The sequence below is a fragment of the Penicillium malachiteum genome (assembly GCF_028827825.1).
Source record: "Penicillium malachiteum strain IBT 17515 chromosome Unknown utg000002l:1.0-8849297.0:1.0-8852440.0, whole genome shotgun sequence".
NCBI classification, from domain to species: Eukaryota; Fungi; Ascomycota; class Eurotiomycetes; order Eurotiales; family Aspergillaceae; genus Penicillium; species Penicillium malachiteum.
In genome coordinates, this window is record NW_026643095.1 from 7149101 (window position 1) to 7177100 (window position 28000).

Genomic DNA, 28000 nt, shown 5'->3' on the forward strand with positions numbered 1-28000 from the left:
CAATCACTCGGTCGATATTCTTTTCACTGATATGAATCGGCATTCCCTTGGTTTCGGGAGGTGGATCGGGTTTACTCCAGTCTCTGTGATTTCCGATCGCAGCATTCATGACGATCTAGCTGTTGTCCACGGGTCTGGAGGTCCGGCTATGATTAATCATATTCGACAGTTCCCTGTGAATGGTAATAGACCACAGAATACTTGATCCTGAGTCGTCTGTCCTGTTTCTGAGCTGCTGAGTATTCGACCCGCAATAGTGACGTCAGATACAAGTTTGAAGTAAACCAACTTGGGACGAACAGACATTTGGGGTATGTGAGATAATAGCCATTTAAAAAATGATGATAGAAATATATGCAGTGTTCATATATTAATATTGGAGTTGAGGATGATGCTGGCTCCGGCGCTTAGTCCGTCCATGGCCTCAGGTTCGCCGAAATCCGTCTTGTAGCATAGTAGCCACAATATGAGATCAATATCATGACAAGACTTGCAAAGAATTAATGGGGCCACAATGGACTCCTTTCGCCAGTTATTTCGCACATAAGAGCACTTGAGTGGGAAAATGGAACCAACCGACCGGCTCCGAGTCTGCATCATGCTTGACCGACACGAGTTCCCCGATCACTCGATCTTCCAACAGAAGCTTCCCCAAAACACTTGTTATGAGGATTTTATCTCCTCTTACTCTTTCTCTTCTGGATTATACATAATTCCTTTTTCCGCACTTTAGGAACATTTGAATGAATTGTGAACTGTAATGTTTTTTTTAATTCATTAGCTAGTAGAATAATCATAGTGTAAACCCCCAAACATTGAAGCCACACCTCCAGGAATATGTATATTTTCACTTCTTTGCGTCAAAAACCTACTGTCTGAGGAAAGCAAGATTGTTCTGTGAGATAATGATATCGTTCGGCATCCGTCGGACCTCGGGAGGTCTTCTGGTAAGATTGTGGAAAGACAGTACCAATGGCGCTGTAACAGAAATTTGTCGAGTCGTTGTATTTTTGGTGATTTCACTGCGAGCCAATTCTGCAATTGGCCTCTGGTCCTGATCGAGTGTATGTTGTTGCGTGATTCCATAGCTTAATCGTTATCTTCAGATGATCCTTATCAATCTTTATAGTCATCACAAGTGGAAGATTGGGTAAATTCTGCATCCAGATTTCGGCATCAATAGTTAGGCGTGCACAGGATTCGATCATGCCGATTTCCACAACAAAGGATCTCCCCATATTAAGGCGTGTTTGCGCAGAAAAAGAGGCATCGAGTTCTTTGATCACATTGTGAAAATTTTCCGTTGATGATCCATCCATAGACAATACTCGCGAGGCACCCATAGAATACATCTCGCAAGTAATTATCCTGGTTATTTCTCTGGTTGCTCGCTCATACTGCGACTATGGTAATAAGTTTACGCATTGTGTCCACTGGCAGTCCCAGATACTGATGAACTTGCCGGAGCTGTTTGGGCATCTCATATGTTGAAGTAGGCATTAGACATCCTGCCCCGTGTGTTCATGGCTCTCGCTAGTAGATTACGATAATTATCAATAACGGGATATAAAATTGTTCGGAATTCACAAGCTACACAGGCTAGGTATCCTTTTTGCTCTTTGACCTACAAGCCCGTCAAAATAAGCAAGAAGGATCTCGACTTGAAGCATATCCAAGACACCAAGCGTTGGGTGGCTGCTTTTCAGTACTTGCCCACTCCACAAGACTCGGATGTAATATTGCTGGTCCACTTTCCTCTTATAAAGCTCAAATACCAGCTCACTGCCCATGCCTGGCCACATCATCTTTTCTATCTGTAAGATGCTCAATATATAACTAATGCTTCCGTCATGGGCAATGTTGTGTCGATATCTCATACCACTATTCGTCCTGTTACCGATAATCGCTGGGTCAGTTGCATGCATCGCGTCTCGTAAATTTTGGGCCAATTCTGCGATCCATATGCCGAATTTGCTAGTGCTATACTCAAGTGTGCGTGCCCCAGCGTCTCTGTAGAGATAGCTGTACTCGTATTGCCCTAATCTAAAAACCCCATCAGCCATCGCCTGCGTAACGCAGAGAGACGGGTTGCTGGCATTGCAGGGGAGCGGCATGGAATGGCAGAGCCGCGCAGAGAGATTGTCAAAATAATGATCGAAGGAAATGTGAAAGCCCCAATCCGTAGGTGAAATACCAGAAATGGTATCGAGATTTGCGAATAGGTCAGACGCAGCCTTTAGGTGCGAAGTCCAGCCTGGATCGCTGCTTCCGACACCATACGCTGAGAAATTTCTAGCCGCCGCTAAGCAGGGGTATGCGGGCTCGAGACTGTCGATGCTGGCAGGCTGAACATGCAAGGGTAAGTTCTGCTGTGCCTGGCCGCCGCCAAACATACCCGATATAACCATGCTGGCGACCTGCGAAGTGATAATATTGTTCGTGACGCGGAAACTGACAAGATTTGGATCGTATTCATCAGGTAGGAACCTAAGCAGATCGTGGTAGACTTCGTATAAATCATGGCCATGCTGCCAGCTGTCGTCAAGCCCTCCGCGGGTGATCTGTGGAAACTGGCAGGTTCCTTTAAATCCTCGCGGTGCAAGTGGATTAGACGAGGAGGTGTATACATTCCAGTATGTTTTGGCAGAAGAGTTGCTACCGTGAGTTGGTAAGGGCGTGCCGTAGTAGAAGAGCGCCTCGTTGTCGCAGTACCATGGGTCGACCTCGACTGGGAAAGTATTGGCAGCGTACGGGGTGCGCTTATGATGCCGGTGAATTACCTCAACGTATTCGAGAACATACGAAGAGTTCACCTTTGGATATTCGGTGCGTCGGACATGCGGCATATTGCACCAGTTGTACGTTCCTAAGTAGAAGTAAGCTATCGAGTTTTTGAAAGATAGGAGGAAGATTAAGATACCATATGGGATTCCTTCTGGTAGTATTGAAGAGTTGAACCAAAAGCCATAGGTTCCTGTACCATTTATCGCTGAATTAAGGCTGTTGATTCCCGAGGAAATTGGCGCATGCCAGCTCAGATTCGCCGATATACTAGTATTAATCGTTGCAGCTTGAATAACGGACAGGTTTGGTATGAAGAAGCCGGCTGCTAATTCGAAGAATGGTGTTAATACGCAGTAGCCTGCCAGTATCATGCCAGTGGTAAGCAACAGCCACCACATCTTAAGTTGTTTAATCAAATGCATCTGCTATCTGCCCTGGATAGATTTAGGTACAACCTGCGAACACAAAAGCGCGTTCTAGAGATTAACAAGCCAGAATTTCGGATAGAAGTTTATCCGAATGGAAATAAGGGGGCTCCTTTCTGCCCCAACCCAAGTGGGGGTTTGGGGCCATTTAACCCCATGATCATCTCAGGGTGATTTTCAACAAAGGCAGCGGCCCGCGAGAAACACCCACCCAAGACCCAGATGCCCTATCTAATCCCAAAAAAGCAAAGAAAAGTTGACATCCCATTTTACATTAAATTGTGCGGTTGATTTCAATTAGATAACGGTATTGCCATTTTTGTGCTTCTTATCGGGATGAGTGATTGATATACTGGCTAGCACTGAACCTGTCTAATAGAATCAGTTGATTGAATTAATTAAAGATGAGAGTGGTCCTCATGAGAGCCTGTATCACCTATCTGTGGTGTCCGAGTCTAACCCAGTTACCATAGGAATGATTTGGGAGTTGGGTGGGCGATGAACATTTTATCCCAAAAGGATCTTAGTGGTATTTGCCATGTACACGCTTCTCAAGACGATTCAATTACCAACTAGGGCTTATTGAACACCCTAGATCACCGAGAGTGTGTTTTACAACCATGGAACGCGTGGTCGATGGGAACGGTATTCAACCAGAGGATATCTATAACTTTTATGAGACCTATACGCAATAGACCTAATGTCAACGCAAAAGGTGGTTGGTTACTCGCACTAGGTACTAACGGTTGCCGATCAGCTTTGCAATCAAGAAATCGCGTATGGGTCACTACCTAGGTACGATTGAAACAATTAGCGCTGATAGGCTTGACTACTGCCATGTGTGGCTCTAAAGGGCCCGGTCTATATGATGCCGAGGCCTGGTTTGACAACCTATCAAAAGAATGACGATTTAAGGTCTCGAATATAGACTACTCAAGTGCTGGTGAGACCGGTCAACTGGTACTTGCTGGATTCAAAAGCTATGTATAAAACGCACAGACGCTGGTAAAATGAGCCTCCGATTTATCTGACAGTTAGAGTTTCAGCTCTCTTGCGCCATTGAGCTGAGATTGCAATCGAGGCTGTCACATTAACTCTAAAGTCTCCAGTTCTATGCCTCTTCTCTTGATAGCTTCTGCTGACATCCTCGGATCATTCATGCTGATGTCTCTCTTCTCTTTATTCTCGAATACGAAAGGTGGCAAAAAAGGATCGAGCGACGTCACCTCTTCCCAACCAGTAGGTAACAATCCAAGCCGTGGATCACTCTTCAACAGCACGCCTGTGTCTGTGTTGATCAAGTATGGTAGCGCCCAGCCTCGGGTGACAGGCAGGACATCTTTCCAAGGCGGCTCCAGTGGCGGCTTCAAGGCCTCGCCGAGCATCAGCCCATGCACGAAGCACGGCCCAACGACCTCGTATTTGTTGGAACCTTTAGGTCGTAGGATCAATGGGAAGTCGCATCCAAGAATCACAGCTATTTCGTCGTCTAGTTTAGAGATTAGAACGTGGGTTGTAAGTGATCAAGGATAAGCTACTAAATAAGAAACTCACCTTCACGAAGGCCTTTTGCGGAAACACCCAGGTACCCCTCTCTAGTAGAAAAGAGGCTTTCATTCGCGAAAAAGCAGTCTTTGAATCCACGTGCCACTTCGTCATCAAGTTCAGCACTAGCTAGTAGTTGACGCAAGAGCTCTCTAAGCCGCCTAATAGATGGGCACGGGTTATCGCCCAGAGCTCTGTCGCTGGTTCTGCCACGTACTAGCACTTCAACATATGCATCAATGGAAAGCCCTCCTGAGACGTATATCTCGCTTTCTGGCTTTTTAGGGGCCCAATGAAAGATCTCGTCGATGACTTCTGCAAATGTACCACTCAAGTTACGGCCTACACAAGTGATGGTGGCAACACGCCTTCCAGCGACTTGCAGATGATAATCTGGCTCGATGAGGTTTGCAACAGCGCTGGAACGTGCGGAGGCATGAAATCTTCGAATGCTCAAATATCCTGTATTTGCACCTTCAATTGGCTGAGCCAAGTTTGGCACCCACGATGGATATCCCTCACAGCGCGTTGTAATGTTGCAGTGGTTGATCATATTCAATTTTTGGTAGACTTCCATCTCAGCTAATACGAGCTGCAAGTATGTCTTCCAGACAGGAGTTGAATAGTCTACCTCAATCTTGGCAACAATTCTAGGATCTAGAAGGCCCAAGATTCCATAAATCTTGTCTCGAGGGTCTGTGCATCTCTGATTTCGCGTCCAGAGGAGTAAGTGCTCAGTTGAAGCAAGCGGTGGTGCCATCAAGCCTCGTGCATATGGGAGGAGGCGATCCCTGATTTCAGGCGGTAATATGCTTGTTTTCTGTCTGAAAACCAGCAATGCTTTGCGCACATTGACCCAAGGAATGTTGTCTCGCCCACACTGAAGTAGCACTCGGTCGCACGAAAGAGCTTCCTGCAGAACCCAGACTCTTTCAAACCACGGCCGATTCAGCAGCGACAAGATTGATTTCCAGCTCTTCTTTTCATAGGGCAGTGCGTACCCGTCTCGCCACCAGTCGCGCTCCTGCGCGTTTGGTGCATCGCCCCATCGATGAGAGATGACGTATTCCACCTGTTCGCTGAAATAATTCAACGTCTCTAGCGCATGTGTGCTGTCTTCGGACTCGATGCCTAACCAGATTATAACATTGTCGGAACGAGGATAAATCTGACTCATTTGCTTAACCTGTCGGCCGCGTTCACCAAGATTGACTTGGTTGATAGAGATAGCGTCGACCCAAAATGTGCGCTCCCGATCAGGATATCTAAGATGCCTTAATGCTGTGGCGAGATTATCCCGGATCCGTAAATAGGATGATGTTTGAAGGGGTTCGGCTGGGTTGGTAACGTGGATGTATTCTTCGTTGTCATTGGTCCCCCAGCAATAAGACAAGGCCTCATATGGAGGTACGTGCCACGAGAAGCTATCTTCAGCAGAACGCTTCGGCAGCTCATACGCTTTTACGTTATAACCGGCATCTGGGTGCTTCCAAGAATTAGGGATTCCTGAGTTGCGTGGACTCATGAACAGATATCGTCCATCCAAAGTCTGGTCCACTGTCCAGCCATCTGAGAGAGTTTTCTGCAGTTCGCTGACAGGTAACCGTTCATCCTTGATAGGTGTCACTGGATCGAAAATTGGATAATGAGCAATTTTGCACCTAAGAGCGTCGTGGTAGCTGCCCGGCTGTAAAAATACCAACCTCAACTCATCCACTTTAGCTTGAAGTTCTGTGTAAACATATGAAGCCATCGGTATTTGACTAGCCTCCCTGTTAGCATTGACGAATCCTGGAAGTGTGATATAGGTTGAGAAGCCGGTTTTTTGGTCGGGGGCTGATGTGTGGAATGAATCCGAATGACAGTCCTGGAGGAGAAAACCGAGAAGAATTATTTACAGGGAAGAAACGATACGTGGGGAAGCGTGGAGAGGGGAAGTTTTACCGGCACAGCGAGAGCTATCTTCTACAAAGCGCAGGGGTCTGGAGACGTGCAGGCACTACAGGGGCACCTTTCAAACCCGACACAGAAATATTGCCAAACCGACCGGCAGTCCACAGTACTATTCACCGTGTTTCTGTATCGGTGAGCCGACACAGAAACCTACATGAAATAGTATAAATGGCCAACGATTGCATAAACATAAAGGATTTGAATTTCCGTATTCTTTTGGTTATCTCGATCAGTAGAATTCAAGTTTTAACTTAGATATAGAGGGTCCACCCCACACCTATACTATTTCTACGGTCGCAATAATCAGCCTACCTAAGGCCTACAATTTCTACAGTCGCAACCTTAGAATAATCCAAATTTAATTAACTTACATACCAAATTTAATATTAAATCAATTGATTTATACACTTCTAAGGTTAATTTGGTTGTTCAGTATCTCTATGTTACTTATTCAAAATGTTTTGACTGAGGTCTTCACCGTCCTACACATCAAATCACCTTACCATAGGTAAAATGAAAGTCTGTCGCTTTCTTCGGGGTTGAAGCTTAATTAAGAGCAATGCCATTAACTAGGAAATATGTGATAGCGAACTTGATCTTATGAATTTCACAATTTAGCGCATCAGAGAAATAGATAACTCAAGGCTTTACGGCACAAGTCAGTATATTGGTCTGAATTTTTATCAATATTAATTGGTCGTCAGATCATTAAAATCTCAGCTCTTGAGACGAACTTACTTCAAGCAGACTTCATAATGCTGGGATAATCATTGAATATTCTGAACCTTGGAAGAATTGAAATACTCACGTGTTCATAGATACGTCGATTTACTGTCAGGTAAAATGCCACTGGCAGTATGTGGCCATTTTAGTATGTAGTCGCTCACCTCTACAATTCGTGCCTCATTCAAAATCTTCGTCTGTAAAACTTTCTGATGGATCTAACAACAAAAAAGAGTTGAGATTTGCCCTCAACATCCGCGCATCTTCGGGATTGACTACGGTTATACATCTATGCTAGTACTTCAGAAAGATGCCGCCAATTCAAGGTTATGGCACGGACTCACGGAATCCCGCAAGCGGACGTGGGGATTTGAGTTTTCTGCACCCAACCCCAGTTGCTAGTTCTGATATAAGCTTTTACAAGTATCGGGATACAATCCTAAGATCTTCGAATTCCGGATAGGGCGGCATCCGGGAAAACGGCATTGGGCCAGCGAAACTTCAAATGCTTCAAATATTTACCCAATTACCCCACACTACATTCCGGATCACATTCCGAAGTGCATATAAAACGAGAGGAATGCCATATACCTTTCTCTTGAACCAACGCTATCCCACGCACACTATCAAGATTCAATTCTATCTATCAAAATGGTTGTCATCGATACCCACCATCACTTTGTGCCTGACTTCTATGCTCAAGGTAAACGAACTCCCAGACTATTGGACGGAGAATGAGACTCTAGTTTTACATTTACAGCTGTTGAGGAAGCTGGAGGTGACCCCTCAGGCTGGCCAACACCTTCATGGTCTTTTGAAGGCTCAATTTCGTCCATGGATAGAAACGGCTGCACCAAGGCAATTCTGTCTCTAACTGCTCCTGGAGCCGTCATCGCCCCAACCGATGAGAAGAGGAGGGCATTGGCACGTAAAACCAACGATTATGCAGCCGCGAAGCGTGATGAAGACCCCAATAGATGGGGCTTCTTTGCAGCTCTGCCCTGCCTTCTTGATACCCAGGGAGCTCTAACCGAAATCAGATATGCTCTCGATGTGCTGAAGGCAGAGGGTGTCACTTTGTTCACAAGATACGGTGATGGTAACCAGTATCTAGGTCATCCAGCATTCAAGCCTATTTGGGAGGAACTAAATACCAGAAAGGCCGTGGTTTTCATTCACCCCACTCACCCTGCTGATACAACCCGGGTCAATCCCCTTCTGCCACAACCAGCCATCGATTACCCGCATGAGACCACCAGGACAGCTGTGGATATGATCATTCCCAATACGAAGAGGACCTACCCCGCTTGCAAAGTTATTCTCTCCCACGCGGGTGGTACTCTTCCATTCCTAATCACTCGGATGAGTACTATGTCCAAAAAAGCAGCTCCCACCGCACGTATCTACGGAAAGACATCCGAGGAAATCATGGAGGATTTCCGGTCTTTCTATTTTGACTTAGAGCTCTCTAGCTCAGAAGCCGTGCTTAAACTGGTCTTAGAGGTCATCCCCAATGACCAACTTCTCTATGGTAGGTTCTCGAGAGGTCCCGGGTTGGTCCCGATATCCACTAACATGACGCAGGCTCTGACTACCCATACGCATCCCCTGATAAAACACGTGGATTTAAGGAAATTCTGGACGATTTTTCACTGAATCAAGAGCTGCGTGACAAGATTTATTTCAAGAATGCCGAAGTTCTTTTTGAATAGAGTAACTTCCGATGTAGATTTTAGGAATGAATTTACTTGCGAATTGTCTCAGTTGGAATTTTCCCCCGTAGTTTTAAAGCATAGACTATTTATCAAATGATAGTTTTATAACCGTCATTCAGGGCATATCTAGTAGGAAATTTCGAATTGAACCATTCCATCATCTCCGAGTCTGAATGTGAGGTGCTCTCTCGAAGGACAACCCGTAAGCTCATGTTGAGGGCCGGGATGATTCCGGAGCCTGAGTGCAAGCCGATCATCCGAGCCACGGTCCGATCTACCCCCGGGTCTCCACTTTTTCCGGGTACAGCCCGGGCACAGATACATTATCCATGAGCCTCAATTTGACATGATTAATCTTGGGCAATTTTGAAAGCCAGATCTTCCATCATATTATCCAGGACCACATTTCCAAATTCTTCATGAATTCATATACCCTGGCAGACCCTGGCACACTATGTAAAGTGTTGCGGGCACCTGACTCAGACATCTCCAGGGCTGGAGTAAACTACTACCCATTACTATGTAGTAGCGTTAGTCAACTGGTAGTAGTACACCTGGGCATACTACGTACTATAGATCAATATTGGCCCCGGAACTTTGGAACATTCCAAGGTCACATGTACTAGCCACCCAGACGCCACATATTCATCTATAGGAGCCTCAGGCTATACAGGTACTAGTATGGGCTATTTATAGTACTACGTATTTTCAAGTTCGCGCCGGGACTTGATCAATCAATCCGAGTCACTGGCAATCCATACTAGTAGTGTGTCTGCTAGTACTAGTAAGTAGGTGTCTGCCCAGGTGTTCAATATAAACTCCCAAGCCGTCAAGCTGGACCTCGGAGGTTGAACTTGGAATTTTCATGTTACAATTCAAATGTTCAAACTTGAACCTTCAAATGTTGGGATGTTGCCCAGATGAAGCCGCGCATACCATGGACATCCATCTGGACTCGGATGTACACCTGGGCATAACTCCCAAGGTTGTTGTTTGAATGATGCCGAGACTGCATCCGAGTCATGATGTAGCACACTCAAGTGCTGGCATGTGTCAACGTACTACTACTACTACTACTACTACTACTACTACTACTAGGTACCTAGGTGGTAATAGTAGGACTGTACATACTGGGGGGGTAGAATTGTAGCACTCAAGTGCTTGAGTACTACTACTAGTACATAGTACTAGTAGTAAGTCCAGACATATGTCTGCCAGTGGGAGAGCGGGTACATAGAGTAGTAAGACTCGAATGTATCAATATATCCCGTGCGGGATTGGCGTCAAAAATTGAACATCATCCATCATACACAATCCGACATCTGGAGTCCTAAAGTCGTCTTATTAATTACATATTCTACCTATGTAGTAGTATGTAATCAATTGGTTCGCTTTGACCAAATTACATATAGAAAATCAAAAATTAATTGATTCATTTTTTTTTTTAAACTTTTGATTACGGGCCAAAAAAAATAAAAAAATGAAATAGGCCCGAACCCGGGATCGAACCGGGGACCTCGCGCAATTATGCTTTGGGTGAACCCTAAGCGCGAATCATACCACTAGACCATCCGGGCTATTGATATTAGGAACCAAAATTTTGTCTATATGAAGCCATACTACGAAACCTCCTACCGAATTGTATTCCTCAATCCATTACCATTCCTTGATTTGCTTTAAAACCCCCTAGGGCTGGTAATATCAACTTCCTTTTCCTTTTCATAATACGTCAGCTAATTTTATTTTGATCGTGTATGAAAACATCTAGAAAGTTCATGTTATTTCTCTTTCATAAATACCAAATCTTCAGAAAAACGATTGCTCCTCGAGTGATGACTAGATGCTGCAGTAATTCATATGCCGTAGCGGAAATGTGAATATGACATGCTGCCCAGGTGGGTTTTCAAACTTTCTCTATGACATGCCTCTCAGATCTCACTGCGACCCCATTTAGTCTCCAGGACACCATTCCGAGTCGCATCTTCTTTAATGAGTTTAGCATGCTCTTCACTTCTCACAGTTACTTTGACAGGGAATGGTTCGTCGGTGCTATGATGGTTAAGCCGATGGGAGTTATAAGAACCAGCCTATATGCGTTTGAATCAATGTTAATACCTTCGTAATTCGTTATGGAGGGCAGAGAAATCTTACCGCCGCATAATCGTAGCACATCACTAAGCAAGCGATGTTAAGGGAAAGGCCCCTTTGAGCGAGACGATATCCAACGCAAATATGCCGTCCTCCTCCAAATTGCCATAAGCCGTGCGCCGCGTCAGTTTCGTGCCCATCCAGCCATCTCTCCGGGTTGAAAATGTCCGGATCCTCACATTCCTCGCAGACTGCAATACCGTTGATTACCAAACCAACACCAGCTGGGAAGTGATATCCTTCGAATTCCATATCCGAGGTGAGCACATGATCAGGCGTAAATGGGAAAATTGGTCTCCAACGCAGGACCTCCTTGATGCTTGCACATATATAGGGCATTTTATCCATATCAGTCATGACTGGGAGCCTCAAATCATCATTATCAGGTGCGCAAACGCGGTCAACCTCTTCGCGTGCTTTCTGGTACCATCTGGGTGATAGAGAGAGGCCATCGCAAATATGTTGAGAGCCTCGCGAGTAGTGTCACTTCCAGCCTCAATGATCTGCATCGCAACGTACATAGCTTCTTGATCATCACCAGTGAATTTTGTGTCATCATGCAGAAGAACATCCCGAACGAATGAAGGCGGCGCAATCCCCGCATTGATTTGCTCGCGTACTGGTACCCACCATGACCGGTATAAATTGTAGTTCCATACAGCTAGCTTTTCCCAATGAGCACGCCACAGATGAAGAAACTTTGACAGCGACTCTAGTTCTGGAAACCAGTCTACCATGCTTGAGCCAATGCTGCCAATGGAATGGGTCACAACATCTTGAAGGTCCGCTAGCTCCTTGCCTGTCTTGACTAGCCGCCCACCAAGAACGATACGATGAACAACGGAATTGGCATATCTGTAGTGGTGTCGATACCATAGTTCGGGCTGAAATAGATACTCAGCCAAAAGCTGTGTACTCTCGAGTTCTTGCCACGCAGCGTACTGCCGTAGTGCTGTGCCACTAAGGAGAGAATGCATAACGCGGCGCTTTTCAGTCCATCCGCTAGGCGGCAATAGTAGTGAGCGACCATAACGGCTGACTATACCACTAGCAACAGGCATTGGGGAGCAACCGTTGGTAAGAGATCCTTTCTTAGCAATGATCTCACTCACGACGCGTTGACTGTTGAGCAGAATCCACGTTTTAGACCCGAGATGCAAAGTAGTCATTTCGCCATATTTCGCGAGATCTCGATGCTGCAATCAATATTTTAGATTCAATCTGTGAAAAATTAGATGACTGACACTCACCATTTCATGGTCTGGATCTTTGCGTATAGAGTGCATAGTAAGGAGACTATCGAATATAGGTATCCCCTTTGGACCAGGTGGTAGGCGCCATTTTTTGCCAGAAAAAGATCTTCGTTTGCCAACTGGTCTGAATATCTCGCTGATCAACAAGAAAGTAGATCCAAGCAATATAGTGATGACCAATAGTGTTGATGTGATGGAATGTCCACCTAAATAGTCTGCGACATGCGCACGAACTGACGAATCCATGTCGTATCTAATGGTATTGCATACAGAATGAACTCGGAGAGAGAATTAGTTCTTGAAGGAAATTTTTGCAGACTGAGTCCATCCCGGTTCTCCATCATTTGTGACATCGGGTCAAACCCGGGATACGCGTAATCTCAGATGCCGAAAAGGCCGCGGCATTCGGCGCGTGAATGAGTGGAGTCCGGAGGCACTTGAGATATCTGCGAACAGGAAAGGAGACAGCTTAGTTTGCAATGTAGTTGAACTTCTTGCTTTCACACGGAAGCCCCGGATCATTGCTATAGATACCGGGTTTATCCCGAATGATCAGGGTATGTATGACTTCATGTTTTGCCTTTTCTTTGGAGTTCTGAGATCCAAGTATGTTTTTTGTTTTTCCTGTGGTTCTTTCTACTCTAATTTTATGCTTCACATGGAAGGGAAGCTTCAATAACATGGCGGACGAAACAGCTGACTGGCTGCAAGACAAGTTCCTGGGCGGGAGGTGATTATACTACTATCCTATCCATTTCGAAGTCATTTTAACACATTATACTAGGTGACCCTAGTGGGTGGCCTGCCCCATCTTGGATTCTCCTCCGATCCAAGCTTCTCATGAAACGACTAGGTGTGAAGACAGCTATTTTATCCGTCACAGCTCCCGGTGCCTGTATCTTGGACGGCCAAGCGTCCTTCGATCTAGCACGGAAACTTAATGACTACGGCGCTGAACTACGCAACAAAGAGCCACAGACCTTCGGTTTCTTTGCATCGCTGCCAAGTCTTCTCGATACACAAGCTGCACTTGCTGAGATCAAATATGCATTGGATACACTGCATGCTGATGGCGTCACTGTCTTCACTCGCTACGGCACAGGTAATACGCAACAAAGAGCCACAGACCTTCGGTTTCTTTGCATCGCTGCCAAGTCTTCTCGATACACAAGCTGCACTTGCTGAGATCAAATATGCATTGGATACACTGCATGCTGATGGCGTCACTGTCTTCACTCGCTACGGCACAGGTAATGTCTACTTGGGTCATCCCTCGCTGGAACCGATATGGGCAGAGCTCTACTGCCGCAAGTGTGTTGTTTTTGTGCATCCTACACACCCCGTTGATACAACCCCCGTGAATGAATTGCTTCCACAACCTGCGATCGACTATCCTCATGAAACAACACGAGCAGCTATGGATATGATTATCCGGGGAACACGGCGGAAGTTTCCCGATTGTAAAGTCATTTTATCACATGCAGGTGGTGCCTCACCATATCTAATAACGCGTGTAGCAACCCCAATGCGTAAGGCGCCAGACTTTGCGGTTATTCATCGCATGAGCACGACACACGCTCGGGTCATGGAGGATCTTCGCAGCTTTTATTACGAGCTAGCTCTCTCGGCATCGCCATCGGTGCTAGATCTGGCCTTGAAAATGATTCCGCATGATCATATTCTATATGGGGTGAGTTATCTCTCATATTGATCGAGTTTTATGTGTGGGTTTCCTGACAATTGTTATATACTAGAGCGACTTTCCATATGCTCTGATCACGGCTTATCCCGCATTTCTGGAAGATCTGGAGAATTATGAGATGGGAACAGAGCTCAGAGACAAGGTCAATTTTGGGAATGCACAACATCTCATTCCAAGATTACAAAATAACTCGAAATATGAAGATCATGAGGCAAGAAGGTGACGTGGAAAGGGGCATGGTTACTAGTACTATTCTCTCATTTTTTATTCAAGTGCTGGATGTTTCATACTACGTTTCATCTTATCACATTTTTATTTATTCAAACCATCCATTTATCCCAACTGAAGATTTTCTTTCTCCTTGGGCAGAGCTATTAAGCAAGTTTCAATTTGAGCAAAAAATGAAACAAGACTTCCCATAAAAAGAGTAGATACATGCCACTTTAAGGAGTTTGAAGTTGCTAGAAGTATCACAGATGCAGTTAAATCCTTTCTAAAGCTGTCGTGTTGCATGAAAGGCGAAAATAGGTAATTGAAAAGTGAAAGAGTAATGACTCTTTGTCTGGTTTAATTTGGAATCTGGGGTTCGTTCCACCTTCAAACGTTAATTTCTTTCACTTTGCCTGTCTTTATCTTTTTTAATCTGCTTCTCCATTGTCGACTTTTCTTTACTTATTTACTGCTCAAACTCATCATATCACTCGGACTCTTCATATCCATCACCAAAACTTTGAATTTACGCTCCAAGCTCCGAGACAGCCCAAAATGGCCCCCAAGCCAGCATTCGATGTCTTAACGACAAACTGTGTCGAGCTCCAGAAGCTTCTCACTGCAGGAACCATCACATCCGTCGGTATAGTTGAGGCCTTTCTCAGCCAGATCGAGCATCACAATGTTAATGGCGTGAAGTTGAATGCTATGATTACCACCACCCCAAAGGAATTACTTCTCTCAATCGCTCAGCAGAGGGACCGGGAAAGACAAGAAGGCATTATCCGCGGACCTCTCCACGGTATTCCCATATCAGTGAAGGTAGCCATTTCTCCCAAATATCATTGATGAAGTGTCTCAGCTCACTCACATAGGATAATATCATGACTGGACCTGAGCTAGGGATGCCAACTACTGTAGGATCTGCAGCTCTTAGGTCAGCTGTGGCGCGAAAAAATGCACCTATTGTGGACATGGTACGTCAGGACCTTACCCTCTTTATTTGTATGATAATTTACTAATACCTCAAAGATTATTGAGGCAGGCGCTATAGTGATTGGAAAGGCAAACCTATCGGTACGAAGAAGAAAGACTGGAGTTTTTCTCGTAAATGGTTGTGTTCTAACTCCCGCATGCAGGAAATGGCAGGATGGAAAGATGCTGGTCTTACCTCGGGCTGGTCAGCTGTAGGTGGTCAGACACAGAGTCCCTACGTATTGGGTGGAGTCAAACCTGACGATAGGCCACTGGGACATACTGTAAGGACGCCTCATCTTTATTCCACAAGAAAATTTGCCATTTGCTCATTACCAAAACTAGACTCCCGGTGGATCATCGTCAGGAAGCGCACACGGTGTAGCTGCAGGGTTTGCACCGCTAGCCCTGGCAACTGAATCGGATGGCTCGATTGTGCAGCCAGCTAATCGAGCAGCTTTATACGGACTCAAGGCCACAGTTGGGCTCATCCCAACAGAGGGAACATCTCCATGGAGTTCATTTACAGACAGTATTGGTGGAATGGCTCGAACACCTGCTGATATTGCTATATTACTGAGTATTCTAACCAAGACTGACTTCTCTAGCTCTTTGACAGAATCATGGGAAGGCCAGCGAGTTGGTTTTGTGAACCCCCAATTTTGGAATTTTGCTTACTTTACATGTGAGCCTGAACCTATTCTCATACACCAACAAATACGAGCTCTCGAGGACGCTAGAGATGCTATACACCTGAATGGCGGAGTTGCCAAACAGCCCGTACCTCTGCCAACAATGTACGAGCTGATTGAGAGACTCCACACTACTCTAGACCAGATATGGAGTGAGTTCCATAAACTTGGATGAATTAGATTGAATTCTGCTAACCATGACGTTAGATCATGACTTTGCGAGAGAATGGAATTTGTTTCTGAAGGGCTACCAAGATATCAACATTCATTCATTAGCCGATATTGTAGAGTTCAATGAACAGCATAAAGATGAAGCCTTGCCGCCTAGTAAGTATTCCGACCGTAAGAGTTGACCAGGAATCTATAATAATCTGGTATATGCAGATCATCCCGATCAAGATCTCTTAAAGTGGGCTCTTCACAGTGAAATGTCTGAACAGGAATACACCGAAGGTGCTAAGATGATTCGTGAAACAGCCAGAGTCAATGGCATTGAGCGCGTGCTAGCTGCCTACGACTTGGATGTCATTATGGGGCCAATGGATAGCAAGATTCACACTGTCGCTTCAGCAGCAGGATGTCCTGTTGGAACCATGCCTCTTGGATACTCGTCTCTCAATGGCAGACCCTTTGGAGTATGTGTAATCTCCCGCGCTGGTGGTGAGGCCAGTATACTGAAGGCCATGAGTGCATGGCATGCTACTATGCCTGCACGGCAGCCACCGCCTCAACTGGTCGACTATATGTGAAGCCTTAAAGGGAATTCCGTAAAGATTCTGAGCTTATTATGAGAATAGATAAATTGAGCAGCAATTGAGTAGAATCAAACGTTATTTCAAGCGTATATCATCTCTTGGCATACTATGTGAAAAGTAGAAAGAAGTTGAACCTCGGAACTTGAAGTGGACGAGCTACAAGGCTACAACAAACACATTAGTTATTACCCCTTAACATTATCGCCCCCTAGTTTTCTTTTCTACGACACAGACAAAATTAATTGATTCAAGTCCAATCATTTCCTAAATTCGCCATACTTTTCATTCATTGTTTTACTATTTAACAACGGAATTTTCCTATGTCCTCAATCTCAATCGTACCGACAGACCCACAAAGATGGCCTCTCCACGTCAATGCGGGTGTTCATCACTGGCAATATCTTGACCTCGCTGCATCCACAAAACAGCCACAATCTGTAGCTGAGAAGTATTTTCTTGGCCTCCTTACTGTGAGAAATACTTCAATTTGAACTGACATCTCGAATGATAAATCATATTGACTGAGATCGATAGGAACTACCGAATCTTCCGGTCGCATCCAATTTCCAGGACGCTTCTCGCAATGGATTTCGATTCTACCAAAAGCTGCAATTGAATGATGGTCATTGGGGCTGTGCATATGGTGGTCCTAGCTTCCTACTTGCTGGGTCTGTCATCGCAATGTACATATCAGAGACCGAGATTCCCGCAGAGTGGAAGATTGAGATCATACAGTACCTGTCAAACACCGTGAATAAAGATGGTGGCTGGGGCTTGCATTTCGCCGGTGACACTACAGTCTTTGCCACAGCTCTCTACTATATTGCATTACGGATTCTAGGTCTTGAACCGACAGAGCCACTGGTATCCAAGGCTCGTGCACGTCTCCTTGAACTAGGTATGTCTTCATTTCATTTAGCGAGATGCAAAGCTAAGTATCAACACAGGTGGCGCGACCGCTGTACCGCAATGGGGAAAGGTTTGGCTTGCATTGTTGAACCTGTATAGCTGGAGCGCAGTCAACCCAATCCCTCCTGAGTTTTGGCTACTTCCAGACTGGGTGCCATTCCATCCATGGCGCTGGTGGGTACAATGTCGCGTTGTCTATCTCCCGGTGTCATATCTATACGCCAACAAAGTGACCAAACCTCTCAATCCGCTCCTTCAAAGTCTTCGTCAAGAAATCTTCACGCGCCCATTTGAGGAGATTGACTTCAATCGCTTTCGAAACACAACAGCTCCTACTGACCTCAAGAAACCACTTTCGCCGTTGCTTCGCGCAGCAAATGTACTACTTCGTTTCTGGGAGAACTATATTCGACCAGATTGGCTTGCTTAGTGGGCTAATCAGTGAGTCTGTGCTCTTATTCTCCGCGAAGATGAGAATACCTCTTATAATTGTTTGGCTCCGGTTAACAAGGCTCTTCACATGGTATCTGTATGGCATTCAGAAGGTACCGATAGCGCTCGCATGAATATGCACAGAGAAAAGATAGCGCCATACATGTGGAAAGGAGAAAACGGAATGACGTGCAGTGGAACAAATGGTGTCCAGGCATGGGACACTGCGTTTACCATCCAAGCTATTGTGGATGCAGGATATGGCGCCGAGCCGGAGTTCCGATCATCGCTGGAAAATGCTTTGAACTATCTGGATATGTCTCAATTGCGAGACAATCTGGATGATCCATATCGACAGCCGCGGAAAGGGGGCTGGCCATTCAGCACTAAGGATAATGGCTATGTTGTCTCAGACTGCGCAGCGGAGGGTCTCAAGGCTGTATTGATGTTTCAACGAGAATGGTAAGTATCACATCTGACTTTGTTCGTCTAGTATTAAGCTCACATGCTTACAGTAATTTCCCCAAAATCATCTCCGATGACCGGCTTTATGATTGTGTTGACACTTTGTTGCTGCTGCAGAACTCAAGTGGTGGCTTCAGTAGCTATGAGCGAAGTCGCGCAAGTACAATGTTGGAATATCTCAATGCCTCAGAGATCTTTGATCGTATCATGGTCGAGTATTCATATCCAGAGTGCTCAACGGCTGTTGTGACTGCATTGTCTCTCTTTCGACGACATTTCCCGGCATATCGGTCCAATAAGATTGAAAAAGCCATCAGCTGCGCCGTTAACTGGATCACCAGTGAACAAAGACCCAATCGAGGTTGGTATGGTTCATGGGGGGGGGGTCTGCTTCACGTATGCTTCGCTCTTTGCCATGCAAAGTCTAGAGTTGGTAGGTCAGACCTGGCAGTCGAGTGATGCTGTCAGGAAGTGCTGCAAATTGCTGCTTCGCACTCAGAAAGACGATGGCGGCTGGGGCGAGAATTATAGCTCATGTGAACTTGAGGAGTACATTCAACACGAGCAGAGTCAGGTGGTTAATACGGCGTGGGCTTGCTTGGCTCTGATGCATGCACAATTCCCGGACAAGGACGTTATTGAGAGAGGGCTCAAGGTATGATATCGTTTCCCTCTCAAGTCTTGAACTTTTTTCCTTGCTCTTACTAAATTGCTGCAGTTCATTATGAGTCGTCAACAAAGTAACGGGGAGTGGCTACAGGAAGATGTGGAAGGCGTGTTCAACAACACATGGTAAGTTTTGAATGATATCTTCTCATTGAAATTTGAAGAGAATAACAGCTAATATTTTCCTGCTATCAAGTATGATCGAATATCCCAATTACAAGCTTTATTTTACTTCATGGGCGTTGGGAAGATACAACCATATCTATCTCCCTACAATTCAGAAGGTGGGCCAAGTTGTCAAGTAGGAAGCATGGGACAAATATGAAGTTGGGACTAGTATAGTAATGATGATTGTGACGAGACAGAATAAGTGCCCAAATCTATTTGGAGCTATGACAACTTGTCTTCATCAAATATAAGCAGGGGCGAGGGAATAATGACTTCCTCTCCACTGCCAGTGGTTCCAAGGTTATTAAACATCAAATCTTAGTTGTTATTAGTACAATTTGTCCAAAAAATCTATCTAGGTGACTACTTCTCACCTCGAATGTTTGAAGACTACTAGTCCTATATTCAGTACTGTTTTTCTAGTACACAATAGTTCAAGTTGGGCACGTACTTGAAGCGACCGCTGAACGATTAAACTTGGCCCAACCTCAAACCTAAATTGTGATCTACATATCCTAGGCCGTATACACTGAATCCATATTTACGCAGTTGAAAAAGATCTTCATTTTCTCTCCTAGTGATGATCTTCCAAGTTTCATTGGCCATGCTTGTATTTCTTAGCAGTGTGGCGCAGCGGAGAGTGAACGTTGGGCATTGGCAGTCACTCACAAAATGCTAGAATATCAGACTATTGGTTAGTGAAAACCTTTTTCTGAATGATCACTGCCTATCCAAGATGATCAGCCCAAAAGTGCGCAGAGCGCGGGACGAATGATATTCATTTTATGCGAATCATGCCTAGCGGGTAAGGCAGAAGACTAAAATTTCGCTTGTTTCGCTTAAGAGATTATCTGATCAGATTATCGGATCAGTTGATTGATAGCCGGTACCAACCCACTAACCGCATTTTTGACTTCGCCTCAAGTGGAATTGTTACTTAACACACTGAGAATTGGCTCCACTTGTCATGAAACGATGGTCATTTCGATCAGTAAACGGTCGTGGAACTCACTGTAGGGATTAAATGACCTAGAAAGCAATCTTCCACAAAATTTACTCAATAAAGCTATTTTGAATCCTACTTCATGAATAAAGATGACGGATCTTTCTTCCGCTTTTCAGAATGCCTGGTTCTCTTATTTTATTTCTTTGTTCTATAATTTTTTCAAATGACCAGGATTGCCCCTCTTCATTGCCGCACGGAGAAAAGTGGCCAGTGAGAGATGTTGAGAGCTCTGACCCACCACACCTACCAGGATATTAGCGTCGATCGATACGAGTTGAACCGGTGGTGAGAAGTGGTCTGAGTAAGTTGAGGGGATTTTGTTGCTTTTTTCTCACTTCCTCTTGTTTCTAGCCCCCGAGTGGAGCCACTACTGCACGAGTTGATTGATTCATTTCCACTCAACGAATGATGATCCAAAGCCAAGATGGCCCCCGGTCTGCTTTGCTCGTGCTAGCTTGTTTCCGATGGCCCATCCGATTTCGGGGCTTGTGCACAATATTAGCAAAGATCCGACGTTATGTTCAGCTGTTATTTAGTACCTGGGCTGGGCCCATGCTTGAAACATTGATCACATTATGCCGATATGGGTCTCCGACCCTTGATTCGAAGAGGCCGTACGGTCTGGAGGCATATTTTGTCTTCAAATGACGAAGAAAATGAGAGGAATTCGGTTCAAATGAGCGCGGCTCAAAGTAAGGGCGATGGAGAACTCGGTCGCCCGCCGAGTTATAGTAGCTCTGAGCCCCATGATTTGACGCCAAATCCATATGCGCAGCAGGGTGTTCAAGATGTTGAAGCTGTCGCTATTACTTGGTCTAAGGGCGCTTTAATTGCGGTCTTCATAAAGTATGTTGAACTGCATCTTGTGCTCGTGTGACTATTCATCCGACTGTTAAACTGACAAATCTTGAATTCCACAGCATCTGGTTCCTATATCTCGTGAACGCATTCATATCCACGACGAATAGCAGTCTAAATCCATATGTGACGAGTCAATTCCAAGCGCACTCACTATCTGCGGTTCCCACCGCTCTTGGTGATGCCTTTGCAGCTGCTCTGTATCTTCCCATGGCAAAAATGATGGATGTATGGGGTCGCGCAGAAGGTTTTCTCCTCATGGAAATCTGTCTTACAATTGGATTGGTGATTATGGCCTCGTGCAATACCTTTGAAGCCTACTGCGCAGCGAATGTGAGTTTCACTTGAGTATGTCATGGTCTATTGCGAAGCTGACAAGCGATACTATTAGGTCTTCTACTACGTTGGTTTTTATGGCCTGGAATATGCTGTGGATGTCGTGACAGCAGATGTTTCCACTTTGAGGAACCGTGCTTTTGCCTATGCATTTACCTCATCCCCATACATCATTACAGCCTTCGCGGGTCCAAAGATTGCAAGTGAATTTTATTATCGAGTTTCCTGGCGATGGGGCTATGGCTGCTGGGCAATCATTGCGCCTATTGTTGCTGCACCTCTTTATATTATGCTGAAATGGAATTTACACAAGGCGGAAAAAGAGGGCCACCGGATTAAACGACCAAGTGGTCGAACAGTGTGGGAGAGCATTTGCCATTGGACCATTGAATTTGACTGTGAGTTCTATGACTCAATCTACGATAATTTAACTCTAACCTAGAGATCTTAGTGATTGGAGTTTTTCTGTTCACAATCGGCCTCGTTCTATTTGAATTACCCTTCGATATTGCCTCATATGCACCCTACGGCTGGGCCTCGGGCTATATCATTGCTATGTTGGTGGTTGGATTTTCCATGATCTTTTTCTTTGGGATCTGGGAATGGTATGTGGCACCAGTACCTCTTGTCGGAATGGATTGGCGACTCTTCATGGATCCAACCATTATCGGCGCAGTCCTCCTCGACACGACATATCAAATCTCAAATTACTGCTGGAGCTATTACTTGACATCCTGGCTGCGGGTCAATAACGATCTGTCACTTACCACAGCCAACTACATCGACAACATTTTTGATATGGTTTCAGGTGTGCTTTTACTCTTGGTCGGATGGATCATCCGCAGAGTTGGTCGCTTCAAGTGGACCCTTTACATTGCGGTCCCCCTTTATATCTTCACACAGGGCTTGATGATCTATTTCCGACGACCGAATATGAATGTTGGCTATCAGGTCATGTGCCAGATTTTCCTTGCGGTCGGAGGTTCTATATTCATTCTTGTTGAGCAAATCGCCATCTTGTCCACTGTGGATCACCAGCATGTTGCCACTGCCCTGGCCATATTGAATGTTGTTGGTACAATTGGTGACTCGGCTGGTTTAACGATCAGCACAGTCATCTGGCAGAACACATACCTGAAGGCTCTGCGTGAATACCTCCCCGAATCGGCGATGTCGAGCATAAACGATATTTATGAGAGCCTTGAGACTCAAATCAGTTATCCTGTAGGAACTGAGACAAGATTGGGCATTCAAAAGGCGTATGCTTATTCTGAATTGCGACTGCTTGCTGTTGGATGTGGTGTGGTAGTCCTGGCCATTCCTTGGACCCTTTTGATCAAGAATGTCGATCTAAGGAAGAAGGTCCAGGTCCGGGGCACAGTCTTCTAAGACTTAAGCCTCCTGGAACGCTACTTGAATATTCGATAGATCTCAAACACGATTTAATGAAACTCGATCCACTCATCTTGAATTAGAACACTTTAATTTTCAAGGGCTATTCCTAGAATTGCCTCTCTTCACAGTACTAGTAAAATTTATCCGAGTTTCATGTGTCAGGAAATTGGAAAAGAAGGCTAGCTCTAGTGGATTTTATCCCAGAAATTCGATTCATTCCATATGAACAGTAGAGCCTAGAAGTAGCAAATACAGCCCACCTGGGCACCTCCAAGCTAGGTAAATTGGCTCGTGAGTGCCACGCGTCACAGTCAGCAGTGGGGCCGCCCACTTAGCACTTACGTCAAAGAGAATTGATTTTCCCTTATATGGGAAAGTCGTTTTTCTTAGATTATTTGTGGTCCGACTAAAAGGGACTATCGGCCCGAAGGGATGCAGTCTGCGCTAGCTTGCATTTCAAGCATCTCCAAAGGAGCTTCTTTAACGAGCAATACGGGAACCATCCCTCGACACGGGATCTGTTGTGTCTAGATTCAATGCACGCCAAGGGGGCGGCGAAGATCCGAAATTGGGCGCAGCCCAATCACTCCCATGTCGCTCTGAGCGCGTACGACCGGATTTCCTGTGCGTGCTGGAGTGGAGTCCATGTCTGCCATGTGCACAATGTGGCCTTGCGCTGGAGACGAGACCCCACTACGGAGCACCCGAATCAATACATATCATTGCATCCTCTTTTTTCTGACTCGGTTCCTTGATTTATTCCTGCCTCAATAAAAGCATCTAGGAAATCGCAGATAAAATCTTTGGTAGCGAATGCTGCTGGCTCAGCTACGTGTCGTATGACAGCGGAAATCACGCACCCGCGTCCAAGCAGATGAAGAGAAACTTGAACTTAGATGGTTCATGCCCAGCGGCTTAGATCTTGCGGGGTCGTATCGTCAATATGAATCAACAAGATGCAAAACAACGGAAGGATTCCAACTCTGATCATATCGAATGTCCAGCAGATGAAATCATCTTTGACCACAGTGGGGGCTATGAAGCCGTCAAAGCTGGGAGTCTTGCAGCCTTAGTGGAGAATCTGACTCGACATGATAAGCTAGACGCCCTATTCAATCGCGCATTTTTGACCACATACACATATTTCACATCAACAGCCACCTTGATTGATCTTTTAATCGCTCGCTTTGACCGTTCAGCTCTTGGATCAGATCAAACTAAGTCGTTGATCCGGCTAAGAGTGATAAACGTGTTGAAACAATGGCTCGAACATTTTTGGATCGAACCTCACAGTCCAGAAACAGATCAACACTTGGAAAGGATACGAAAATTTGCATCCGCCGCAACAGCCTCTACGGAGACCAGCGCAGTCCAACAACTTCTGGGCATCATTCAACGACGACTTGCAGGTCTTACTATCATGAAAGTATCTCGACCATCCATCTCAAATCCACCAAAACCAATTCTTCCTCGAAAACTGGACAAACTCCAGTTCCTCAAAATCGATGCCCGTGAGTTTGCGCGACAGTTGACTATTATGGAAGCACACCTATTCCGCAAAATCCGACCAAATGAACTCTTGAAAAAGGCCTGGCAAAAGAAAGAAAGCTTCGCCGGATCTGCACCAGCCCCAAATATTCGGGCTTTAATTCGATATTCTAATCAGCTCTCCAACTGGGTGGGAGCTCTCATACTGGCAGAATCAGACTATAAGAAGCGAGCCCAGATTATAGGGCACCTGGTCAATATAGCAAACGTATGACTTTCCAAACATCCTAGCCAGCTAATTTCACAGCCCCATACTAAATCAAAACTCAATATAGTCATGTGTTGAACTTCAAAACTACTCTGCGGTCGTATCCATCTTATCTGGATTCCAAAGCGCTCCTATCTACCGACTTACTCGCACATGGGCAATGGTTACAGAGAAGTGTTGCAACTTGTTAAGGCCCTTACAAAGCCTCACATCTTGTACCCAAAATTATGCTGCCTATCGTGAGACATTAAATATGGCAATACCACCCTGCATCCCATTCCTTGGTCAGTCCCAATTCATAATAGACAAGAGCAAGTGCTCTGTCTCTCCTTTACTCGACCCAAATCGTGATAAAAGATGAACTCGAGACTAATGAGTCGTGAAAACAGGTCTTTATCTCAAGGACTTAACATTCATTGAAGACGGAAACCAAGCTCTTACAACAGAAGGATTAATCATCTTCCACAAATACACCATGTTAGCCGCTTCTGTCCACGAACTCCAACGCTTCAAAGAAGCTCCTTACAGCCTGTTTCCCGTCCCGGAGCTTCAGGAATATCTTGCTGGTCAGTTACAGTCCGCCGTTGGACTAGATGAGATGTGGGATCGGAGCTGCGAACTAGAGCCCCGAGGTCGCGGCGAGATGAGACCAAGAGACTTTTATACCCCCACTGGTGGGATGACGACTTCCATGGTGATTGCGTGTATGGTTTTAGATGACTGATGATATAATGAAATTGATATCCGAACGCTTGCTCTAGGTAGTTTGAATATCATTGACGGCATTTTTCTAATGTTCCTAGATATGAATCTCATGTACAAGTGTATAGCCTCGAGGATTAGATAACTTTGGATACGTCAAAGATTCCTCTTGGAAAAGGGATCTTCAATACATTTGCTGCAGTGATCAAAAGATCTTAGCTGGTTCACGCGCATATAAAAGACTGGAGGGAAACCCTGTAATCGTTGTTGGTATCAATGATATTTGAGCGCAATTCACCTTTTAATAACATTTGAAGACCATTGCATCCAGAGCCTACCGACGGTGGCGCGGGATAACATATCCAAGTCCATCAGTACTTTTCTTCCTCTTTGATCAATCATCATTCCAGAGACTGACCAGCAGCATTCTACACAGCCGGGCCAGTCAAGAACAAACATAAAAGACAATGAGCTAATATCAGAGCTTTGAGCCTAGCTTCAGTCGTGCGATACATATGAATGTTTGCTCCGCGTTGGATTTGATTTTTGGAGGAATAAAAAACTTGACGAGGGATGTCCCCGTCTTGGTTATTGGTTGCTGGACGATTCTCAGAACGTCAATGGATACAGGAGTAACAGGACCTCCTGAGCAGCTTCAAGGTGAGACAACTTGTTTTCCAATGCGATGATAATTGTTGCGGCCTTTCGCTTACCCTTGTTGGGACGCGGTCGCGGCCGTCTTAGGTTTTTGGAAGCATGCTGAAGCGGTGGTGAGTTGATGAGTAGGAAAAGTTAGTAAGTTGGAGCCCAGGATATTGGGCTTGAAAAGAACCAAGAAGGAGATTAGAAGAAACACTTGAGGACTTTATAGTCGGACTCTCTCATTTTGAGATAGCGAGTTACCCATGTGACGGTTTTTAACCACCAGAACTTGGCAGCTCATGTCGGCCGACTATGAATATATTCTTAGCTGTTTATCAAGTAAAGGAAGATATTGTGGGACTCACCGGAGTATATGGACCAATAGCAAGGTTTTGCTGCAGTTTTAAACCGAAATTTTCCTTCTGAGACCAGTTACAAAACTGTTGCCTGCAAATTTTTGATGAAACTTGGAGGTCTGCGTAAGGTTAGATATGGCCTCCAAATGAATTCTCAACGAAACAAATAAAAGTGAAGATAAAAAGGAGATATACTTGCACTCTATTTTTTCCCATAAAATCTGATATGCAGCAAGCAAAGCCCCACAGCATGACGTGCAAAGGCCAGGCACTACCTGGATTTCGCAGTCCTTGCCAAATCTCATTGAATCATCCTATGCAACAAGCCTCGACGCCACCAAGGAGGCATTTGGAGTGATGCTCGGGGTCAACCCAGACCAAAAGGTCCGGTCGGCCTTTCAGGTTGCTGTAGGTTTTCCCCTTGTGAGTTAGGAGTTTCCGCGAGATGAATTTGTTCTCTGGCTAGATCCGCGGCGCTTGTTGGTGCGATGCTCACACGCGGCCAATCTGGCGTAAAAGACCAGCAGATTAAATGAAATCCATGAGCCGCTTTCATCCAACCAAATCCCTGGCACAGCTGGCTATAGACCGCGTACCACTCGGGAGGGAATGTGATGCTGAGGTCAGGGGTTCTCCAAAAGTGGTTGAGATCGCTTGTAACTCCGCGGCTGATGGAGTATCTGATGCCTAAGTGTGCTTCAAGCCTTCAACGACTTCCTGTACCAGACTGCTTGATGAAGTTTTGACGTCGGTTGCAACTTATGTGTTAGTCCTTGTAGACGAAGAAGATATTTCCATTCTCATCATTATGAAAGTTGTATCGGCCCCTCGAACTTTTGATGTTTCTTCAAACCCTTTCAAAAGCACCCCTGTTGTAGATTCGCTGGGAATGTAAACGGTCATCTGAATCTTTGGCTGATCCAATTCCCAATGATAAGACCTTGATTGCCATCGCTTAGTTTCATTCTCACCACGATGGCTATGTGGACTTAGCGTGGACTGGGATTGAGGCTGGCTTCCATATCTTCTTCGTAAATAGGAGAGAGATGAAAAGAAGATAGGGGACCTCGAATAAATGTGAAAATGAGATATTTGAAAGACTTACTGGGAGACTTGAATGAACAGAGGATTGGTGCATGTCCATATGTTAATTCACGCAAGAGAGATGTCGCCGAATGTGATTCGAAAACCTGGAAGGAACAGAGTCAAGAAAAGTGAAGAGAATTTCAATCTTGGAAGTTGAAGATATTAAAGAATTTCCAAAGTGAATTGTGCGTATGTAAATGAACAGACTGAACATGTGTTATTTTAGTCCTTAATTTGATTTTAAAAAGAGAAGAAATACCTGGATGGGCAAAAATAGAGCCCAATTTTATACTTTGCTAAGAGACTTAATCTGATTTAATCGACAACTCTCAAGTGCTTGTCA

At 45.1% G+C, this 28000-nt stretch overlaps 10 protein-coding genes across 10 annotated transcripts; 7 read left to right on the forward strand and 3 right to left on the reverse strand.

Annotated features, from left to right (window-relative positions):
* Positions 1 to 1583: 1583 nt before the first annotated feature.
* N7483_005648 (uncharacterized protein) lies at positions 1584 to 2846 on the reverse strand (the record flags this gene model as incomplete). The annotated part of the gene is made up of 1 exon (XM_057089085.1): positions 1584 to 2846. The coding sequence occupies one exon, from the start codon at positions 2844 to 2846 to the stop codon at positions 1584 to 1586; it is 1263 nt and encodes a 420-aa protein (XP_056948914.1).
* A 1448-nt stretch (positions 2847 to 4294) lies between these two features.
* N7483_005649 (HET domain-containing protein) lies at positions 4295 to 6507 on the reverse strand (the record flags this gene model as incomplete). Its single annotated transcript, XM_057089086.1, has 2 exons — positions 4295 to 4698; positions 4764 to 6507. The coding sequence occupies 2 exons, from the start codon at positions 6505 to 6507 to the stop codon at positions 4295 to 4297; spliced, it is 2148 nt and encodes a 715-aa protein (XP_056948915.1).
* Positions 6508 to 8081: 1574 nt separating this feature from the next.
* On the forward strand, positions 8082 to 9142 carry N7483_005650 (amidohydrolase family protein; the record flags this gene model as incomplete). The annotated part of the gene is made up of 3 exons (XM_057089087.1): positions 8082 to 8133; positions 8191 to 8961; positions 9015 to 9142. 3 exons carry the CDS (start codon positions 8082 to 8084, stop codon positions 9140 to 9142), a joined length of 951 nt encoding a protein of 316 aa, XP_056948916.1.
* Positions 9143 to 11073: 1931 nt separating this feature from the next.
* N7483_005651 (uncharacterized protein) lies at positions 11074 to 12579 on the reverse strand (the record flags this gene model as incomplete). Its single annotated transcript, XM_057089088.1, has 4 exons — positions 11074 to 11232; positions 11297 to 11652; positions 11721 to 12489; positions 12544 to 12579. 4 exons carry the CDS (start codon positions 12577 to 12579, stop codon positions 11074 to 11076), a joined length of 1320 nt encoding a protein of 439 aa, XP_056948917.1.
* Positions 12580 to 13226: 647 nt separating this feature from the next.
* N7483_005652 (amidohydrolase family protein) lies at positions 13227 to 14471 on the forward strand (the record flags this gene model as incomplete). Its single annotated transcript, XM_057089089.1, has 5 exons — positions 13227 to 13276; positions 13341 to 13648; positions 13719 to 14006; positions 14064 to 14236; positions 14301 to 14471. 5 exons carry the CDS (start codon positions 13227 to 13229, stop codon positions 14469 to 14471), a joined length of 990 nt encoding a protein of 329 aa, XP_056948918.1.
* A 542-nt stretch (positions 14472 to 15013) lies between these two features.
* On the forward strand, positions 15014 to 16874 carry N7483_005653 (uncharacterized protein; the record flags this gene model as incomplete). Its single annotated transcript, XM_057089090.1, has 7 exons — positions 15014 to 15280; positions 15334 to 15435; positions 15491 to 15535; positions 15598 to 15717; positions 15779 to 16277; positions 16333 to 16452; positions 16510 to 16874. The coding sequence occupies 7 exons, from the start codon at positions 15014 to 15016 to the stop codon at positions 16872 to 16874; spliced, it is 1518 nt and encodes a 505-aa protein (XP_056948919.1).
* A 326-nt stretch (positions 16875 to 17200) lies between these two features.
* Positions 17201 to 18219, forward strand: N7483_005654 (terpene synthase; the record flags this gene model as incomplete). Its single annotated transcript, XM_057089091.1, has 3 exons — positions 17201 to 17350; positions 17415 to 17778; positions 17828 to 18219. The coding sequence occupies 3 exons, from the start codon at positions 17201 to 17203 to the stop codon at positions 18217 to 18219; spliced, it is 906 nt and encodes a 301-aa protein (XP_056948920.1).
* Positions 18220 to 18405: 186 nt separating this feature from the next.
* On the forward strand, positions 18406 to 19482 carry N7483_005655 (terpene synthase; the record flags this gene model as incomplete). Its single annotated transcript, XM_057089092.1, has 2 exons — positions 18406 to 18683; positions 19428 to 19482. 2 exons carry the CDS (start codon positions 18406 to 18408, stop codon positions 19480 to 19482), a joined length of 333 nt encoding a protein of 110 aa, XP_056948921.1.
* A 1627-nt stretch (positions 19483 to 21109) lies between these two features.
* Positions 21110 to 23109, forward strand: N7483_005656 (Major facilitator superfamily domain general substrate transporter; the record flags this gene model as incomplete). The annotated part of the gene is made up of 4 exons (XM_057089093.1): positions 21110 to 21372; positions 21447 to 21717; positions 21776 to 22118; positions 22172 to 23109. The coding sequence occupies 4 exons, from the start codon at positions 21110 to 21112 to the stop codon at positions 23107 to 23109; spliced, it is 1815 nt and encodes a 604-aa protein (XP_056948922.1).
* Positions 23110 to 24058: 949 nt separating this feature from the next.
* Positions 24059 to 25595, forward strand: N7483_005657 (Ras-GEF domain-containing protein; the record flags this gene model as incomplete). Its single annotated transcript, XM_057089094.1, has 3 exons — positions 24059 to 24871; positions 24939 to 25155; positions 25261 to 25595. The coding sequence occupies 3 exons, from the start codon at positions 24059 to 24061 to the stop codon at positions 25593 to 25595; spliced, it is 1365 nt and encodes a 454-aa protein (XP_056948923.1).
* Between the last annotated feature and the right edge of the window lie 2405 nt (positions 25596 to 28000).